Source organism: Bos grunniens, chromosome 29 (assembly GCF_055505025.1).
Source record: "Bos grunniens cultivar Pamir isolate PY7600 chromosome 29, Bosgru_T2T1.0, whole genome shotgun sequence".
Lineage (NCBI taxonomy): Eukaryota > Metazoa > Chordata > Mammalia > Artiodactyla > Bovidae > Bos > Bos grunniens.
Genome location: NC_141193.1, coordinates 39,281,776 through 39,298,340, shown reverse-complemented (window position 1 = coordinate 39,298,340; position 16,565 = coordinate 39,281,776). Strand labels below are relative to the sequence as shown.

The 16,565-nt window shown below is 38.3% G+C and overlaps 1 protein-coding gene across 31 annotated transcripts in view; it reads right to left on the bottom strand.

Moving 5' to 3' along the window:
* The window catches only part of ANKRD42 (ankyrin repeat domain 42), a 59,740-nt gene that overhangs the window by 24,170 nt on the left and 19,005 nt on the right, over window positions 1-16,565 (bottom strand). For 13 of the 31 annotated variants that reach the window (XR_015157877.1, XR_015157880.1, XR_015157879.1 and 10 more), the window contains 7 exons: window positions 16,131-16,250; window positions 15,178-15,313; window positions 9,882-10,082; window positions 5,899-6,024; window positions 4,512-4,617; window positions 1,865-1,936; window positions 386-561 (listed from right to left, as the gene is read on the bottom strand). Coding sequence is in view for 21 of the 31 variants with exons in the window: in XM_086384579.1 (XP_086240705.1) it covers window positions 386-561; window positions 1,865-1,936; window positions 4,512-4,617; window positions 5,899-6,024; window positions 9,882-10,082; window positions 15,178-15,313; window positions 16,131-16,250 (937 nt within the window). In the remaining 10 variants the exon portion in view is untranslated. The other 18 variants (XR_015157878.1, XR_015157882.1, XR_015157881.1 and 15 more) reach the window with 5 other exon arrangements.

The window sequence follows — 16,565 nt, the reverse complement described above, 5'->3', positions numbered from 1 at the left end:
CCAAGCACTGCTCACTATACTACACCTGCCTCTGCTTTGGTTAGCCTCCATTCAAACAGATCCTTCTTCTCTTTCTCCTCATTATCAAAGAGTGCCATTGAAACAGTTGTTCTCATCCACTCATATGAGCCATGGTTCTCTGACAGACACCATGAGAAGTGAAATTAGGGTTATGTGGCATGAAAATATCACTTTCCTCATGGAGGGACTGAGATCATGTTCAACAACCCCTAGTACAAAACTTTGTACTACTTCTCCCCAAAATACCAAAGTATTGTACTTTGTAGATGGTAATTATCTTTAGAATAATTCCCCAAATTTGTGGTAAAAACTGGCTACGGTATTTTTTTTTAAGGGAAAATCATGAAAGAGTTGGCACACTTACCTCTGGCATCTGTTTTATCCGACTCACTGAGACCTAAATCATCTTTGGCATCAGTGCTTCCCTCAACACCATGTCTTATAAAAAACCTAATATCATTTTCATTAATTTCATTTGCATCATCTATATCGTATTTCTGTAGTCCTTCTAATAGCTTTACTGCTGCTAAATGGGCAAACCTGTAGAAAAGAATTAGTAATTAACAGGATCCATAATCTTTTTCAAATTTAAATCACAGTTTGTACTTAATTTAGGGAATTACACTCTACATCATCTCACCAGCTCACCCACCACTAAAGAAGCAAAACTGTATCTGAAGGTCGGTGACATGGTGACACATACCCAGCTATGCAGGAAACTCAAATAGTTAGTGGAAACGAAGGATAAGCAGTCATATTAAAGGCTGATTCCATATTTTGGGGAGAGGCCAATTTACATGGCATGTGGAATCTTAGTTCCCCAACCAGGGATTGAACCCAGGCCCTCAGCAGTGAGAGTGCAGAGTCCTAACCACGAGGCTGCTAGGGAATTCCCAGATTCCGTAATTTTTAGTGACAAAAATCCAACTGAAAGAGGTGATCTACTATCAAAAGAATATTTGGTGTAGCCCCAGACACAGCTGCTCAACTGAGCAGAAAGCCCAGAACCACCCTACTTGATCTACCTGTGTTCACTACCTCTTCCTGATGGCCTAATTTGGACTGTAGAATTAGTTCTGGTTCCAGTTTTAGGGAAAACTACAGCTCTAGCCCCCTTAATCTTCATCCTTCCTCAACCCTCAAACACTCAGCATGGCTTTGAAATTTAATGGAAAAATAATGACTTTTCTGTCCACATTTCCTATTTTCTTTGATCTCTCCACACCTCTATGAAGCTAGTAATATACTCTTGGTTTTCAAGTTGTTGCTGTGACTGTATGTAATCTGCATTTTTTTCCCAAAGTTTTGCTAATTAAAATGTTTAATTGCTTTCTCTTAGAAGATGAAGAATTACTCACTAAACACAAAAACCTAAAATCCCTATTTTTTTCCCCACACACATAACCACATGCACACATATATCCTCACCTTTCACCAGGTATTGCAAATCATTAATGATACAGTAATAAAGACAGGAAGTTGTAAGGTTACAAAAATTCATTATATCTATTATTAGACTGTAACCTAACAGCTAGCACTTACTGAGTACTTGCGTTACAACACATTCAAGGGTACTAATGTAACACCACACTCACACTTAGCATTTTAGTGGATGAATGACAAAGAATGTGGGCCAGACATTACAATCACTCGTGATACTGACATAGACAAACAGATCCGTGGATTAAATATACGGTACAGAAATAAGCCCATGTATACATGGACACCTAACTTGGTCAAAGACACAAAGGCAATTCAGGAAAAAAGACAGCTGTTTCAACAAATGGTGCTAGAACAATTAGATACCCATATGCAAAAAAAAAAAAAGAACTTAGATGCATACCTCATACCATATACAAAAATTAATTCAACATGGATCACAGACATCAGTGTAAAACCTAAAACTGCACAATGTCTAAAAGAAAACAAAAGAAGAAATTTCTGTGACCTGGTGTTAAATCAAAGATTTCTTAGATATGATACCAAAAGCGTAACCCATAAAAGAGCAAATTGATAAAAAAATTTTTTTTGTTCTTGGGACTTCCCTGGTGGTCAGTGGCTAAGACCCCACACTCCCAATGCAGGGGCCCAAGTTCCATCCCTGGTCAGAGAACTAGATCCCACATGTCGCAACCAAGAGTCCACATGCCATAACTAAAGATTCTGCATGCCTGCAACTAAAAGATCCCATATGCTGCAACTATTTTTTTTTAAATACATGCTACATGCTACAACAAAAACTGAAGATCCTGCAAGCCACAACTAAGATCCAGCACAGTCATATAAATTAGGAAATATTTTCTAAAAATTATTCTTGCTCTTCATTATTAAGAGGATGAAAAAACAAACCACAACTGAGAGAAAATCTTCACAAAACAAAAATCTGAGGAAGAATTAGTATCCAGAATATAGAAAAAGCTCTTAAAACTCAACAATAAAAACAACACTACCCAAGTTTTAATACTAGACAAAAGATCTGAACAGTCACTTTGCCAAAGGAAAACAAATGACAAATATGAATATGAAAAGATGCATCAAATCATTTTCCATTAGGAAAAAACAAAAGCCACAATAAGATACCAGTACACACCTACTGTAATTACAAAAATAAAAATATCTGGCAATATTAAATACTGGCAAGACAAGGGGTAAAAGAAACTCTCGTCCACTGCTTGTGAAATGCAAACTGGTGTGGTCACTTTGGAAGGCACTGTGACAGTTTGTTAAAAAGATAAACACACCCTTAGCATCTGACTTTCCTGGTGCCTCAGACGGTAAAGCGTCTTGCTGACAACGCGGGAGACCTGGGTTCGATCCCTGGGTCAGGAAGATACTCTGGAAAAGGCAATGGCAACCCACTCCAATACTCTTGCCTGGAAAATCCCATGGACGGAGGAGCCTGGTAGGCTACCATCCATGGGGTCACACAGAGTCAGACACGACTGAAGTGACGTAGCAGCAGTAGCAGCAGCAGTCCTACTCCTAAGTTATTATCCAAGTGAATTGAATACTTGCGTTCACACAAAAATCTGTATGTAAATACATATAGCAGCTGTATTCATAATCACCAAAAATAGATACAAATAAGACGTCCTTCAACAGGTTAGGGGATAATCAAACTCTGGAATACTATGGAATTCCACAGCCAATGGAATTCAACAACTGCAACAAGAAAAGAGATGAACCACTACACATGAACGAACTTCAAAATAATTATGCTCAGTGAAAAAAGCCACATACATAAGAGTATGAGTATATACTGTATGTTTCCATTTATATAAAATTCTAGCAAATGCAAACTAATCACTAGTGACAGAAAGCAAATTCATGTTTGCTTGGGGATGCAGCAGTGGAAAGCAGTGGACGGGAGAGAGATTACAAAGGTGCACAAGATTTTGTGGGGGGTGAAGGATAAGTTCACTATCTTGATTGTGATTATGACCTCACAGGTATATACATGTATCAGAATTCATCAGTTTGTACTGTACAAATATGTGTGCTTTATTGATAAATCTATTTTTAAAAATAAAGACAAAAGTTAGCCTGAGTTGATAATGATGCTGCTGCTGCTGCTAAGTCGCTTCAGTCGTGTCCGACTCTGTGCGACCCCATAATGGCAGCCCACCAGGCTCCCCTGTCCCTGGGATTCTCCAGGCAAGAACACTGGAGTGGGTTGCCATTTCCTTTTCCAATGCATGAAAGTGAAAACTGAAAGTGAAGTCACTCAGACAATGCAGGAGACCCAGGTTCAATCCCTGGGTAGGGAAGATCCTATATATAACATGTACTGATAATGTAACTATAATTAATAAAAGTTACATTTGCACATTTATCTCTCCACAAGACCATAAGGTTGTTGAGAGCAAGGACTAAGTTTTTTCATCTTAGTAATTCTAATGCTAACCACAGCACCTGGAACATGGTTAAGCTGAATGAAAAACAATCAAATGAACAAATGGATAAACTAAGTATTCCTTGAGGACCTGATTTGAAATGAGCTCCAAGTGAGCAATAATGGGTGTTACACTTAATTCAAATACAAATATTAAAATTTGTTTCAAAATCCATGCAGCTCCTTTTGATTCCTCCTTTCTATCACACAGCATTTCTCAACAGGTACCAGCATTTGGGTGGGAAAATTCTTCACTGTACACCACTGTTCTGAGCACTATAGAATGTCTGGCATTCTGGACTGACCTCATGAAACATCAGTGATGGTCTCCATCATTGTGACAACACCCCTCCACACACATTTCCAAATTCACCACCCCACGAAAAAAGGGGACGATACTATCTCCCAACTGAAAAGTACTGCTTTAGAGAGAAGAGCCGATACGCTGTCAAACATCAGTTCAGCTTGAAAATTATCATGCCATCAGCATTTGACTGAGTCCTATAATTTCAGAAATCTTCAGAGATAGAATTCTGAGTACAGGAGAATAAATGCAAAATTTTAAAAACAAAGACAGAAGCAAAACAGATAGAGATACCTCTTAGCCACATCACTGGGTTTCTCCCTCGCTTTGTTGGTAATGTTATTGTCTGCTCCCATTTTAATTAGCCATTGCAAACACTCTATATGGCCTTGCCCAGCAGCTGTAAAAAACACACAAAACAAAATGCACACACACACACAGAAAATCAGTAAACAATTTTCTAAAACTTTGGACAGTACCACTAGAGAATACTTTTGTAAATACTAATCCTTAAAATAATCAACAAAAGTAGGTGGCCAGATGTTATCTTCTCTATTTCATTTATTCATTCATTAGACACATATTTAATCAAATGTTTGCTATGCTCAGCCCTTATGTAGGAACTTTACATACAGATACAAAAAACCTCAAGTTCACAGAGGATATTTATTTAACATCACACAGCCAATAAGTAATGGACTTGAAACTATATGCTTTGTGCTAACCCTTATCCAGTGCTCATCGACTGTACTCACAGCTCCTGACCAATTCTGTATCAGGCCAAATGTGAGTATAATCTGTGTGAATGTGAAAGACTGAAAAATCCTGTCATCTTGTATAAATAGTTTATACCTCTGACCTTCACAACTCAGAATTTACAGGCTCCTCAATGATTACCTAAACTGTTCATTACCTTTCCTTAAAACACATGCACTCAATATTAATTTTCACCTCCACAACTCAGCTTGTATGCTTTCGTACCTGGTGCCCATCACCCAATTATATGCTCATCTAACTTCTCCCCTCCTCCTCAGTCCATCTCAAGACTCAGGGAAACTGTGCGGGGGCGGGGGGGTGGAGTTCAATAATCTAAAAAGATCTGAGTTTAGATTCACTGAACAACAGACTGGAGGACAGGACAGAACTTAGAAAGTGGCTGGCATACAGAAATAACAGACGTCTACAGAGTTGATGAATAAATGATGAAGAAAATGAATGAAATCTCAGCTCTGCTCTTACTAGTTGTGCAACCTCAGTCAAGAAACCTGAGGGGGGTGGTACAAATGGGAAATTTGGAATTATCAGATAGACTACTATATATAAAACAAATAATAAGGACCTACTGTATGGCATAGGGAACTATATCTTGTAATAATCTACAAAGGAAAAGAATCTGAAAAAGAATATGTACATATATGTAAATATAATCACCTTGTTATATATCTGAAACATTGTAAATCAACTAAACTTCAATTTTTTTAATGAACATTAAAAAACAAATCTGATCCCTCTGGACCTCAATTTCCTTGATGTCATATTTATAAGAATAACACACTACTGCTTCATAAAACTACAATAAGGATTAAATATGATGACAGTTTTACACCTTGCTTAGTGTTTGCCTTCTCCAAAGTAACTCAACAGAAATTGTGTCAAAACTGAAGCAGGAATCATAACTTACCTTTATGCATAAGAGTTGATCCATTATTATCACGTTCATTAATATTAATTACTCCATCTTCTATTAATTTCTTAAGCATTTCCAAATCACCCTTAAAGGCAGCCACATGACCTGGAAATGCTAAAGCTATGAATAAAAAAATTTAGTATTTCAGTAAACACAGGAATTCATTCTTTTTCCCTGCCTTTATCAGTCACATATTTCAGGTTTCAATATCATGAGAATGTTATATTAGAATTAGTTTAGTTGATGCAATGAAAAGTAATAAGATTATTATTATGTGCCTTTCCACCCCTTGGGATATCAAAAGGACTATACTGTACCAGAACTATTCCTGTCATCTCCCCTGTTTCTCTCAGGCCACCACAAAATACAAGGAGACGGTCATTTTCAACCTTTTGCATAAAGATATACTTGGTCTCGGGAGAAGGCAATAGCACCCCACTCCAGTACTCTTGCCTGGAAAATCCCATGGACAGGGGAGCCTGGTAGGCTGCAGTCCATGGGATCGCTGAGAGTTGGACACGACTGAGCGACTTCACTTTCACTTGTCACTTTCATGCACTGGAGAAGGAAATGGCAACCCACTCCAGTGTTCTTGCCTGGAGAATCCCAGGGACAGGGGAGCCTGGTGGGCTGCCATCTATGGGGTCACACAGAGTCGGACACGACTGAAGCGACTTTGCAGCAGCAGCATACTTGGTCTCAAGTTCTCCATTTGCACAGACCACTCCGTTTATAAGGAAATGATGAAAACAAAAGAAACTGGAAGCAGATAAAGTATATATGTGTGTGTATACATCTACAGGTGTGCATGCAACTGACCTGGCACCTAGCACATAGCAAATACTTAATAAAATGTTTTTAATGATAACCATTGCACACACTGGACCCTTACTGAATGTCAAGCTTGGCAGTAAGCACTTATAAGGACTGCCTCATTTTGCCCTCTTAACAACCTGCAACAGCTATTCTCAATTTTATGTATGGAAAGAAAACAACCTAGAATACTCAAAGATTATTTTTAAATGTACAAAGTTGAAAATATAGTAGCTGATTACCAGTCTTACTATAAAACTATAGTAATCAAAACTTTGTAGTATTGGTAAATAAATGGAATATCAATAAGACAGAATGCACAAACAAAATATGGGCCATCCACACAATGGAATACTACTAAGCAATAAAAAGTAATGAACTACTAATATACATAATACAAATGAATCTCAACAGACTTCCATTAGAAAACCCAAACTAATCTATAGTGACAGAAAACAAATCAGTGGTTGTGTAGGCCAGGGTGAAAGAAGGGATGAGAGGGTATGAAAAAATATTTGAGGTAATGAAAGTGCTTTGCATCTTGATTGTGATAGTGGTTTCATGATATATAGTAAAACTCAAACTGCATACTTTAAATATAGTTTATTGTACATAAATCATATTTTAACAAAGTTGTTTTTTAAAAAAAAGGACACCATTTGTGAAAAAACAAGTCACAGTGTGAGAAAAAATATATCAGATAAAATTAATAAAAGATAGGTATCAGAACTATATAAAAGAACTCAAGTAATTTAGAAAAGGACAAACAACAATTCTACAGGCAATTCATAGAAAAGTAAACTAGAACAGCCAGTAACTTTATGAAACAATGTTCAACCTTATTAGTAATCAAAAAATGCAAATTAAAACACAAGTTAAACCTCTTCATACCCAACTAAGTGGCAAAAATTTTTAAGTCTGACAATACTGAATATTGTTCGCCTAAATTCTCACCAAACATTGCTGATGAGAGTGTAAATTACTACAACCACTTTGATGAAGAATGCAGCATTTATACCTATTTATACTGAAGATGGGCGTATCCCACCAAACAAAGCCTAAAGTAGAATTTCCCAAGTGTTTACCAAGGCAGAGCTCTCAACTCTCAGTCTTCAGAGTAGACAGGCAGTACACCTCAAGAAGTCTCACCCACTGGCACCAGTGTGCCACCCAAGTATCATCTTCAGTGTAGGCTATGTGTGCAAAAGGTAGGGAGGCACTTCCCTAAAGAATATCTTGCACATGCACACAAGGACACTTTTAAGAATATTCATCACCACATGGATTGTAACACTGAAAACTGTAAACAATCTAAATATCAAACTGGAGAATGGAATAATTATGTTTTTATTAAATGCCATACTACACAAAAACTAAAAAGAATAAACTAGAATACATCTATCTGTCTAATAAGCCTCAAAAAATCATCAGATCAGATCAGTCGCTCAGTCGTGTCTGACTCTTTGCGACCCCATGAATCACAGCACGCCAGGCCTCCCTGTCTATCACCAACTCCCGGAGTTCACCCAGACTCACGTCCATCGAGTCAGTGATGCCATCCAGCCATCTCATCCTCTGTCGTCCCCTTCTCCTCTTGCCCTCAATCCCTCCCAGCGTCAGGGTCTTTTCAAATGAGTCAGCTCTTCACATGAGGTGGCCAAAGTACTGGAGTCTCAGCTTTAGCATCATTCCTTCCAAAGAAATCCCAGGGCTGATCTCCTTCAGAATGGACTGGTTGGATCTCCTTGCAGTCCAAGGGACTCTCAAGAGTCTTCTCCAACACCACAGTTCAAAAGCATCAATTCTTCGGCGCTCAGCCTTCTTCACAGTCCAACTCTCACATCCATACATGACCACAGGAAAAACCATAGCCTTGACTAGACGAACCTTTGTTAGCAAAGTAACGTCTCTGCTTTTGAATATGCTATCTAGGTTGCTCTTAACTTCCCTTCCAAAAAATCATAACATTTGGCAAAAAAAAGTCAGAGAAGAATACATACTGTTTTATGCCATTTTTATAAAGTTTTAAAAGAAGTTTCAGGGACTTCCCTGGTGGTGGTTAAGAATCCACCTGCCAATCCCGGGGACATAGGTTCATCCCTGGTCCAGGAAGATCGCACATGCTGTGGAGCAAGCCCGTGCGTCACAACTGCTGAGGCTGTGCTCTAGAGCCTTTGAACCGCAACTACTGAGCCATCATGCTGCAACTACGCACGCCCGTGCACCCAGAGCCCAGTGCCCTGCAACAGAAGAAGCCCTTGCGCGGCACTGAAGAGTGGCCCCAGCTCGTCACAATTAGAAAAAGCCTGCGCACAGCAACAAAGATCCAGAGCGGCCAAAAATCAATCAATCAATCAATCTTAAAAAAAAAGTTTCAAAGACTACTAGTTGTCCACTAAAACCTCCTTCCTTTCATAACAACAAGAGTTGTAGCAGAGCTGAGGGTTCTCAGCTGGTTACTGAATTCTCCAGGCTTCCCCACGGCTGAGTGTGGCCATGTGACTGACTAACCTCTTGCCAACAGGAGGTTAAAAAAAGTGATGACTGCAAATTAGACTTTGAAAATCTTAGCTTATATTTTGTTCTCTCCCCACCTCCTGCTGGATTAGCAACACCTAGAGAGAGAGCTGGTTAGGATGACAACAGGTCTCTGATTGACTACACAGAACAAGATTCACTCTCCAACTGAAGCTATCCCATAAAAGAAATAAACTTCTATATCATTTAAGCTATTGAATTTTAGGATTTCTCATTAGTTACAACAGTTTAGTTCCCTACTCTAAAAATTCACAAAATGCTACTGCATATTTTTGTGAGTACATATATACTAAATATAAAACCACAGAATGGAATTATAAATCTAAAACAATGGTTACCTCTGAGGATGGAGAAAAGGGAATGAATGGTACTGAAACAGAAAACTTCAAGTATATCTAACCTAATATTTTATCCTTAAATCTAGTGGTATAAAGGATGTTCATTATGTTAATCTCTCTCTCTATATATATCTGCTTAAAATATTTCATACAAAGAAGAGAATCTGGATGAATTGTGTGAACAATGATATGCAATATATTTTAATATAATATTTGCCTTATAACTCCTTTCCTTTTCTTCTCTATTCTGCTTTTTAAATGCTAAAACACTTCAGATTTATTACTTACTTTCTTGATCTGTTGGATCATTTCCTTCATACTCAGACCCCCGGATAAACTGTAAAATGTTCTGCTTGAAGAACCTCTGGGCCAGGTCCAATACATTTTCTCCATTATCATTGAAGGCTTTCAAACCTTGGGAAGCACTGCTCATTCTACTGAGTAGGAATTTAAAACAGTGAAGGTGGCCTTCCATGGCTGCTAAGTGAACTAGAGGTGAGAGGGAAAATAACAATTTAATTTTAGATTGACAATAAAATAACTTGAAAAAAGAAATAACATATTAATTCTAGTTCTCCTAGGGAGATGACTATCCTTACTCTAAATAACGGGGCTTCCCAGGTGGCACAGTGATAAAGAATCCATCTACCACCTTCCCTGGGTTGGGAAGATCCCCCAGAGAAGGGCATGGCAACCCACTCCAGTATTCTTGCCTCAAGAATTTCATGGACAGAGGAGCCTGGTGGGCTACAGTCCATGAGGCTGCAAAGAGTCAGACACCTGAGCATGCACACACACACACTCTTATATAACAGAGATGTACTCTGGACGCAAGGATGAAAGTGAAAGTGAAGTTGCTCAGTCATGTCCGACTCTTTGTGACCCCATGGACTGTAGCCTAACAGGCTCCTCTGTCCATGGGATTTTCCAGGCAATAGTACTCAAGTGGATTGCCATTTCCTTCTCCAGGGGATCTTCCCCACCCAGGGATCAAACCCGGGTCTCCCGCATTGTAGACAGATGCTTTACCGTCTGAGCCACCAGGGAAGTCAAGGATCACAGACCGTTTTTTCAGCATACTTATCCTTAGGTAGCCTCCAAGTCAGGCCACAGCAGTAGGCTAAATGGTTGAACAGTTACACTTACTGTGAACTAGAAAAGCTAAATAAAGGTCACCAAAGCGCAGATCTGAAAAAATTTTCATGGAAAGCGAAATCCAAACTGTGCAGCTTATATGAGAAAAAAACCTTTCTATATATTATTATCAGTCATGTCTGACTCTTTGCGACCCCATGGACTGCAGCACACCAGGCCTCCTTGTCCATCACCAGCTCCCGGAGTTTACTCAAACTCACGTCCATTTGAGTCAGTGATGCCATCCAACCATCTTATCCTCTGTCATCCCTTTCTCCCACCACCAGGGAAGTCCTCTATGTAATATAGGTGATAGGTGGGTTATCTCAATATTTTGGAAAAAAGTGGAAGAAATAAACCAAAATAGTCATTATGCAAATAGGGGTAATGTTATTTTTATCACTATGCATTTTGTCATTTTCTATAAATATTACTTTTATTATAAACAAGAAAACTGGATCAAAACTGCAATCTATTCACACAAACTATCTCACCCATTCCTTCTCTTAAATTCTTGAAAACAATAGGAAAGATATTTCTTAAAGTCGTAATGACAAGAAAAACAGACAAGAATACTGTGAACAGACAAAAAATGTTAAGGGGGCAGGGGGTGCTTCCCTGGTGGTCCAGTGGTTAAGAACCTGCCTTGCAATGCAGGGGACACAAGTTTTGATCCCTGGTCTAGAAAGATCCCACATGTCTCCAGGCAACTAAGCCCACCCAGCCTACAGGCCCTGCTCTACAACAGTAAGAAGCCCACGCGCTGCAATGAAGACTCAGCGCCACGAAAATAAACTGAAACTAAATAAATTTTAAAAAATGTTTAATGTTAAGGAATCCCTGAAAGAAAATATAATGAATTAGACTGGAGAGCCATACCCCAAAATCTGCAAAAATAAAGGAGTGGTTCTGGAGTACTACAAGCTTAGAGGCAATAATTACAAAGAACAGGAGAGCCTTTACACCTCTTGAGAAGTGACCATTGGGAAACAGTCCAATTCATGTATAAATCTTGGCTCTGGACAAATAGGGCAGTGCCCAAGTGACTAGAAAAACTCAGGAGAATCAATTAAGTAACAATATCCGAAAGACACTTCATTGGCACGTGCCACTGTACACTTTCTCAGCTGAACTTTCCATTAGAAAACTCCCCCTGAAAGTTCAGATTCCTCTAACTACTTATTCGTTGTATACACTGAAATGTATTATAGGAATTTCTAACTTTACAGGTCAAAAACTGAACTCCTTACCCTTTTTTACATACATACACAACTCTCCCCATCTCAGTTACTAGAAATGCTCTTCTTTCTGTGAAGGTCAGGCCAAAACCCTGAGTCCTATTTCTGTCACTCCCCACATCTTATCAATCAGCAAATCTTACTGGCTCTATCTTTAAAAGATACACAAACCCCAATCACTTCTCACTATCTTTGCTGCCCTCTACTCTGGCTAAGAAATTGCAGCCTAAATTATAGCACCAAGCTCCTAAATGCTCATGCCCACACCCTCATTACAATCTAGTATTATGAACATAATAGCCAAAAATGATGCTCTTAAACAGATCACCTTTATGTAAAAATCCTTCAGTGGCTCCTGTTACCTCTCAACCTCATCATCTATTACTAACCTCCTCACTTCTGTTTGAACTATACTGACTTGGTGTTACTACTCACTGTTACACAAATATACCCAGGCACGACGCTGCCTCAAGAGCTTTACACTTGCTCAAGTTCTTCCTAAAATGTTTCTCCTCCAGGATATCAAGACCTGTTCTCTCAACTCCAAGTCTTCACTCAACTGTCAACTCTTCATGCAGGCTTCTCTCACCACCCTATTTTAACTTGATCCCTGTAACACTGTACTTCCCTTTGCAATTGAACCTAAACACATCCTTATTTAATATATGTTTTGTTCATTCAGTTCAGTTCAGTCACTCAGTCGTGTCCGACTCTTTGAGACCCCATGAATCGCAGCATGCCAGGCCTCCCTGTCCATCACAAACTCCCGGAGTTCACCCAAACCCATGTCCATTGAGTTGGTGATGCCATCCAACCATCTTATCCTCTGTCGTCCCCTTCTCCTCCTTCCCTCAATCTTTCTCAGCATCAGGGTCTTTTCAAATGAGTCAGCTCTTCACATGAGGTGGCCAAAGTATTGGAGTTTCAGCTTCAGCATCAGCCCTTCCAATGAACACCCAGGACTGATCTCCTTTAGGATGGACTGGTTGGGTCTCCTTGCAGTCCAAGGGACTCTCAAGAGTCTTCTCCAACAACACAGTTCAGAAGCATCAATTCTTCGGTGCTCAGCTCTCTTCACAGTCCAACTCTCACATCCATACATCACCACAGGAAAAACCATAGCCTTGACTAGACAAACCTTTGTTGGCAAAGTAATGTCTCTGCTTTTTAATATGTTGTCTAGGTTGGTCATAACTTTACTTCAAAGGAGTAAGTGTCTTTTAATTTCATGGCTGCAATCACCATCTGCAGTGATTTTGGAGCCCAGAAAAATAAAATCAGCCACTGTTTCCACCGTTTCCCCATCTATTTGTCATGAAGTGATGGCACCAGACGCCATGATCTTAGTTTTCTGAATGTTGAGCCTTAAGCCAACTCTTTCACTCTGCTCTTTCACTTTCATCAAGAGGCTCTTTAGTTCTTCTTCACTTTCTGCCATAAGGGTGGTGTCATCTGCATATCTGAGGTTATTGATATTTCTCCCAGCAATCTTGATTCCAGCTTGTGCTTCATCCAGCCCAGCATTTCTCATGATGTACTCTGCATATAAGTTACATAAGCAGGGTGACAATATACAGCCTTGACGTACTCCTTTTCCTATTTGGAACCAGTCTGTTGTTCCATGTCCAGTTCTAACTGTTGCTTCCTGACCTACATATAGGTTTCTCAGGAGGCAGGTCAGGTGGTCTGATATTCCCATCTCTTTCAGAATTTTCCACAGTTGATTGCGATCCACGCAGTCAAAGGCTTTGGCGTAGTCAATAAAGCAGAAATAGATGTTTTCATGGAACTCTCTTGCTTTTTCCATGATCCAGCAGATGTTCCCAATTTGATCTCTGGTTCCTCTGCCTTTTCTAAAACCAGCTTGAATATCTGGAAGTTCACAGTTCACGTATTGCTGAAGCCTAGCTTGGAGAATTTTAAGCATCACTTTACTAGCGTGTGAGATGAGTGCAATTGTGCAGTAGTCTGAGCATTCTTTGGCATTGCCTTTCTTTATTCATTTTTATTATTATTATTAATAATAATTACCCCCTTACCACCATACAAAGGCAGACACTTTTGTCTGTTTTATTTGCAGTGATATCCACAGCACCTAGGGACTGATGGACAGATGCTTTAAAAATAAATTTTGAATTAATAATTTTTAAGAGAGAGATCTGAATATAAGCAGTATAGTCCTGAGGCCACATTCTTAACCTCTACATTATACTATTAAAAATATACTATAAATGGTTATAAAATAATTATACATTTTTTAGAATGTATAGTTTTAAAGAAATAAAAGTTGAATGTTTTTTCAATGAGCAGTGAACAATAGACGAACAAAGTGATCAGGCAAATTCAATAAAGTACTAAATAAAAATGAAACCGCCCCTTACCTTGCATTACAGAAAGGTCGGTGATAGGTGGGCTGGAGATTTAAACGTAAAATGAAATAATAAAATTCCTAGAAGATACTATAAGAGTATCCTTGGGAATTCCCTGATGACCCAGTGGTTAGGACTCCACGTTTTCACTGCAGAGCCCAGATTTAACCCCTGGTCAGGGAACTGAGACACCTCAAGCCGTGCAGTGTTGCCAAGGGAGGAAAATTTACACACACACACACACACGCGCGCACACACACAAAAGAGTGTCTTCACCTAGTAGGAAAAGACTTTTTAATAAGATTCAGAAAACGCTAACCATAAAGGAAGAGCTTATTAAACATTAAAATTAAAACTTCTATTCATCGAAAGATATCTCAAAAGAATGAAAAGGCAAGACATAGAAAAGATAGTTAAATGGGAAAGATAGTTGCAACGCCTGTGACAAAGAGCTTGCATCTAGCATATATAAAGACCCCTATAATTCAATTAGAAAAAAGACAGTTTAATAAAAAAAAAAAATGCAGAAGTTTCACACTGGTATTTCACAGAAGAAAATAACTAAACAGCCATTAAACATATGAAAAGATGTTCTACATCCCTAGTCATCAGGGAAAATACAAATTAAAACCACAAAAATATATTACTACATACTCAAAAGAATGACTAAAACCAAATAAATAAATACATTTTTAAAAAAAAAAGTTCATGTCAAATATATTTTACTACCTCAGTTTTGTTAGGAACTATTAGAATCATGACAGTTTAAACTTCTTAAACATGATTCAAACATTTGAAAAGTTTATATTAATGAAAAGTCAAAATGTTTGCTTTTGCAAATACCTGGAAGGTTTCCGTTGTAGTCCACGTCCTCTACACTACATCCCCATTTCACGAGAAGCTGCAAACAGCCAAGCCGCCCATGAAAAGCTGCATAGTGCACAGGTTTCCACTCTCTCTTATCAGTCACGCTGGGATCCTAGAGATAACATTCACAAGGACTCAGTTTCTTCCCATTTTGCAGCAAAAACACTAAGTCTAGCAGCTTAATTCTACAAATGAGAACAAGAAGCTGTTATTAAAACTGTAAGGCAAACACTAAATATAACAGAAATGTTTACTGCAACCACTGATTTGAACATATGAGCTAAAATAAAATACTAATGATATTTTAAAATCTTTTTAAAAAGATTATAACTTGCCACGTAGAAACTGTTTCTAAAAAGGTACTTAACTAGTCATTTTACAGGTCACAAGTTCCTGACCAACAAAATGAAAGATGGATTCAAATGATCAAATCATATCTTGGGAATGTAATCCAAGAGTTAATGAAAGTATTTAATTCTTATAAGAAGTTATTTTTTATAACCACTGCAATTTTAAAAATAAATATTACAATAAATGAAATTTTTGGAGATATAAATCACTTTGTAAATTAGTTCATGAACTAAGAGTTACAAAAGAAACATGGGTAAACACATATCAATTCAAAAAGGTTACAATTGCTGGTTAAGATGTGTTTGAAAGCCTCAAAATCTTCCCTGGTAAACTCTGAACTCATATGAAGGACCTATGGCCTCTGAAATATTTTGTACCACTAAGCTGTTTTTTTTGTTGCTGAAGATTTAATTAAATTATTGCTCCCATGTTTAAGGATGGGAAAGTTAAAAAGAGAGATCAAATTATGTCCAGAGTCTTACGAAGGATATAAAAAGTCAGGAAGAGATAACCAGACTACCAAATGTTAGTCCATCTATATGATTATACATTCTCACATATTAACAGGAACACCTCACCACTCCACTTCGGAGCATTATTTGTAAAGTGAAAGAATGTCCATGTGTTGCAGCAAGGTGTAAAGGAGTGCATCCACGATCATCTTGAGCTGCCAGGTTGGCTCCATTGATTATAAGAGCCTGAAGGCAGAGAAATAAGAAGGAATGTATGTGAACACAGACGCTAAATCATGCAGATGCAGATTATTTAAAGGCAAGCAATTTATTAATATATAGCTAAGCTATTACATAACTTTTTTTCATGTGTGCTACACGCAAAGTCTAAGAAATTCTTAGCCAGTCCTAAGAAAAAGCTTGAAATCCTTTTTAAGATTACCTAGGAGACACTCATAACTGATTTCACATTTTGATTTGAGTATGTACATATACTCATATACGGAGAAGGCAATGGCACCCCACTCTAGGACTCTTGCCTGGAAAATCCCATGGATGGAG